The sequence below is a fragment of the Anopheles moucheti genome, chromosome 2, assembly GCF_943734755.1.
Source record: "Anopheles moucheti chromosome 2, idAnoMoucSN_F20_07, whole genome shotgun sequence".
Lineage (NCBI taxonomy): Eukaryota > Metazoa > Arthropoda > Insecta > Diptera > Culicidae > Anopheles > Anopheles moucheti.
The window spans coordinates 3747684-3752390 of NC_069140.1; the positions used below are offsets into that span (position 1 = coordinate 3747684).

The 4707-nt window shown below is 47.4% G+C and overlaps 1 protein-coding gene across 1 annotated transcript; it reads right to left on the reverse strand.

The window, feature by feature from the left end:
• Positions 1 to 1784: 1784 nt before the first annotated feature.
• Positions 1785 to 4224, reverse strand: LOC128298157 (zwei Ig domain protein zig-8). The gene is made up of 6 exons (XM_053033899.1): positions 4155 to 4224; positions 3834 to 4078; positions 3543 to 3756; positions 3292 to 3469; positions 2224 to 2360; positions 1785 to 2133 (listed from the first exon to the last, which is right to left on the reverse strand). Exons 1-6 carry the CDS (start codon positions 4222 to 4224, stop codon positions 2024 to 2026), a joined length of 954 nt encoding a protein of 317 aa, XP_052889859.1. The 3' UTR covers positions 1785 to 2023.
• Positions 4225 to 4707: the final 483 nt, after the last annotated feature.

Sequence of the window (4707 nt, forward strand, 5' to 3'; positions counted from 1 at the left end):
CTTTTGTTTTCGCTCATATGTCGGTAAGAATACTGCTACTTGTATTTGGAGCACAGCTATTAAAACACGGCTAGTTTGCACACTAGTTGGTATTTGGTATTTTGGTACTTATCTATACGGTTTTTTTTGCTTTCCTTTAAAAGATAACAAATACATCCTTACATGCTAAATTTCACTCGAATTTCCAGTTAATAAGCGCCATATTAGTTATGTTTTGTGTGTTGTATGATTGTGTGATAAGAGTTTGATTGTGTGTTGTTGTTTTGTTTATTTAACTCACAACATGGGTTCGTGTGATCGTGTGATCGTGTACGGAAATCGTGGGTTTCACGTGTTTCATTCTTCACAACCGCTTCTTAGTTATCTAACCACCCTCTATATATCCCTTCACCGCAATCGAGCATCACACGCGTAGAATCTGATTCCACCTTATCATCGTGCTCGAGTGTGTGTGTGTGTGTATGTGTGAATGTTTCTTTTTTATATTAGTTCGAGAAAAAAACCGAACAAAGACAACACTTACGGTTAGTGATAGTGATAAATATATGTAGTGGAATATAGGCTATTCGATAGTGTGGCACACATTAATTTGTCCACTCTACAGCATCGAGATCTTCTCGCAGATCTCTCGCTACCGTTTTGTGCACGGCTGGACGTATCGTTTATGGTGCAAAAAGTCGTATGCTGTTCAAATAAGAAGACACGCTTAGAAAACACGGGATGTGTGCATATTTTGCGCAAAATGTGTATGGGATATGCGTTTCTTTTTTCTTCCGCTTAATGGGCTGTCACATTGAATAAGCGAAATTGGGAAAATGGGGGACCGATGGGATAGAAATATGTGAGTTTTGTTTTAAGGAAACCACGTGCACAACGTTAAATAGCTGTTCAAGCTCAAACCAAGTGTTCGGGTCCGCTTTCCACGTAACGATTTGCCTACCTATCGTGACCGCCATTACGCGCGTCGCCACCGTCCATTAGCCCTAATACGTAGGATGAACATTGATATTCGCAATTTTACATCAATAATTTGTATGAACTTACCACTCACTGCACGGCGTGCTCCCTTTCTTGCTTTAGTTTAAGTCTAATCACAACCGAAGACTGATATTATTACGCTAAACATTAGTTTTTCTTTTCCTTTACGATGCGCTTATCGATAAGTGGTGTATGCTGTTAGTCGCTAACAGTGTGTTCTATGTGTGTTGTGTGGTTTAGTAACGATGGGGAAAAATAGTTTGTGTGTACAAATATTGCTGCTTGTGTTAAGTAAAGTAGGCATCAGTGCCATTTTGTTTTTTGTTTTCACTTCATCCCGCTTGCTGGCCTTCCTTATTATTAGCACTTGTTCACCTCAACCGGGGTGGCCCGATCTGATCCTTGTTCGTTGATTGCTGCAAGCGGGATGTCACATCCATTAAATCACAACCTTGTCCAAACCGTGCCACATTGCGCATTTGTTTGGTACCGCGGGAAGGAACACTACCCCTTGGGCCCTTTGCTCGCGCTCGCTTGAAGCCGACTTTAAGACGAATATAAATATATTATCAATAGTTCTTTGTTCCGGCCCCAGTATCCGGTGTGTGTGTGTGCCACACGCATGCAGGTGTATCAAAACGTATCAACCTCTTCTTATCGCTAGTACAACCATGGACCGACAGTGTAACTGTCGCATTGAAATCTTATCTAATACTTTTGCTGAGATGCTGAAAACGAGTATCCTAGATGGCGAACGATCCTTGAGGCAGGACCGTTGCGGCAATGCAAGGAAAAGAAGAGATGGAATCCAGGAGCGGGATCTTACAGCGCTTGGGAATGCAACCTAAAACTGCACTCCTTGAGTGCATTGATATGTTGGCTCAGGGGTTCTAAAATTCGGGGTGTCCGGGTATTGTGAATGAACGCCATTCGCTCTTTATATTCCGGTGGCTTTCTGCGGAGGGACAACACGTGAGGGAAGTGGGATTGAATGCGACCAAAGAGCAAGCATGATACGGGGGTTTTAAGCTGCACCATTCTACTGTCACCGTACGCAGCAGACACCGAACAGCGCCAGCTGGATGAACACGACCAGGCTCACGATCGATTGCGTTTGTGGTCCAGTGCCGTGCTGCATAGCGGCCGGATTTTCTCCTGTTAGAGAGGAGAAGATGGAGGAATCAAGTTACCAAGTTAAGGCCAAACGGAGTGCATATCCAGCGGAAATCCCACTGTGTTACGTACCATTTAACACGTGGACCGATACCATCGCCTGTGCAATGTCGGCCAGGGCGCAAGTGTAATTTCCCGTGTCGTAGCGGTTGGCGTTGGCGATGTAGAGTCGACTCATCGCACCACCGGGAAGTAGATCGGTTTTTACACTGCAAATAAGCAGACGAAAGGGAAGAACAATATTTCGCAATGATAACACCTCTTGCCGGAGGGACACGACTATCACGAGCAGTGATGGAGAAAGCAAACATCTATTTATAGCGGACTATTGGTATAAAAATGCATGCAGTTTTGTAGTTTGAATGGGAGTTCATTGTACAGTGTGATCTTGGTTATCAGGCGTAACGACTGCTAGTCGATCTTGGCCTGTTACAAGACCACACAGATTAAACCACTGACGAGAGTGGGCCCATCCACATTACATCAACTTCACCTAAATAGGGACCTGCCAGATATCCACGGCGGGGCTCTGGAAATAACTTACGGGCTGGGACACGATAGGGGAATTACAACGCGCTAATCTTTGCAGCGAAAACTTCGAGTTGCTGGGACGAAGCTGGGACTATATAGTTCGACTTCTCACTGGAATTCACGAAGAACTCACTGGCGTACAGTGGATTAGACTTCGACATGCTTCGGTGGGCATGGCATGTCATGAAAGTGACACCGAAGGACCCAACCCGTAAAGTCCTTTTGGGAGGCGTTGTAGGCCCAAATTGAGATGCAGTGATGGCGGAGATGGGTTCGCCAGGAATCTCGGAATATGACACCCGACTGAAAGCGGTTTAGAGGACTCCTGCAGCAGACCAAGACCTCGAAGTGCATCTTTGAAGTGGCTCCTTCATTGACTTCCCCAAAGATATGGCATACAACTAAGAAGTTGTTGTGATATTTGAAGATGCCTAAGAGGTATCCTTGGGTTGTGTTGTGACCTAATGACAGGATGAATTGCGTGCGTGTAACTCAATCATTACAGGCTCAATCATCATAAGCGTGCAACTATGTGTTGGGTTCGACTCACGGGATTCGGTGTGCAACTGTTCAATTCGGCCATAAAATAGTGCAAGCAAATGACCTTACCTGATTCCACCACGGCTTGTGTCGTAGTTGAGCATACGCATGCCATGCTTCCACGTGACGTAGCTCGTCGGTTGTGGCACTCGGCTAATGATGCACTTCAGCTCGATCGTACTGCCCGGTTTGTAGAACTTGTCCAGCGTAGCCTGACCCCTCTCGTCGATGATCTCCACCCGAGGTACTGCAATGGGAGCGAGCGTATGGCGAGTGACTCAACCGCATCACGCACGTCGATGCCCGAACGCAACACTTACCGACAACGATCAAGTACACGAGATAGACCAACGGTGGATAGGACGAGATTTGACACTCATAGTGGCCCTCGTCGCGTTCGTTTGAGTATTGAATCAGCAGCTGCCAATCGTTCGGTGGTTGGTACTGGAGGGAGTAACGCGAATCGCTGCTATACGTCTGCCGGCCAACGGTGATCAGATGAATCTCGTCTCCCTTCCGCCGCACCCACGATACCTGCAATGGTAGCAAAGCGTGCCCTCCGTTAGCCTGCCGGTCCACAAATCGTCAGAAACACCCCTCGCCAAACTAACCGTACGCTCGCGCAGATCATTCACACGACAGTGCAGATACACATCGCTTCCCAGCTGGGTGGTCACGTTCGCGATCATGTTGGCATCGTCGAAGAACGGGTACGGATCGTGCGTAGTGCTTTCGACCGACTCATCCTCCTGCTCGTCGTCGTCGCTGGGCAGATCGGTATAGGGTACGGATATTTCCTGCCAGAAGTTACGCGGTAAACTCATAAACGAACCGCTTGATTGGAGGGCGGAAGATTCTGCAATGTGGAAGCAATGAAGATTTACATTTAGCATGCCGCGCGTGACCCGTCCACGGCTGGAGCAGATACTCACTCAACACCGATCCTGACACGCAGTGCAGCAAAAGGTAGATTGCCGCTACCCCATTGGTTGGCAGCTTCATAGCAGCATAGTATTTTACACTACTTCCCAGGTGATCAAATTCCGCCGTCGATCGTCGATTGTAGCGCGCGAGACTGATCACCGTTGGCTGGGTTTTTCTTGTCTAATTTCTCGTCACGGGGTGGTGTCAATGTCGGAATCACATCCTTCGCCCTCGCCTCGGTGTGGGTCACTTTCGTCGTGGAGTTTCACGGCTCACGTACGTTCTCTGGGTGGGTGAGAAAAATACCTGCAATCATGCTAATGGCATTCAAATCGTTTCTACGTGTATCGTCCGACGCGACTCGCTGAAGCGTACATATGTAATCAATCGCACAGCGACACAATCGACACACAGTTCGGTACGTGCCACGGATGCACTAATCAATAATTCCGCAGTGTTGATGAGCGGTCACAAGCTGTGAGGGTACGAGTGCTGTGGAAGTGACAACTGCTGGAATGCTGAAGGCTGAGCGCCTTACTTACCTAGCTTCGACGAAACGAA

Excerpts from the sequence above, each read along its gene's own strand:
- LOC128298157 (XM_053033899.1), bottom strand. The coding sequence starts at position 4,224 with ATGAAGCTGCCAACCAATGGGGTAGCGGCAATCTACCTTTTGCTGCAC. Across the intron at positions 4,079-4,154 it reads CGTGTCAGGATCGGTGTTGA|AATCTTCCGCCCTCCAATCA; the intron begins GTGAGTATCTGC and ends TCCACATTGCAG. Across the intron at positions 3,470-3,542 it reads CGTGTACTTGATCGTTGTCG|TACCTCGGGTGGAGATCATC; the intron begins GTAAGTGTTGCG and ends CTCCCATTGCAG.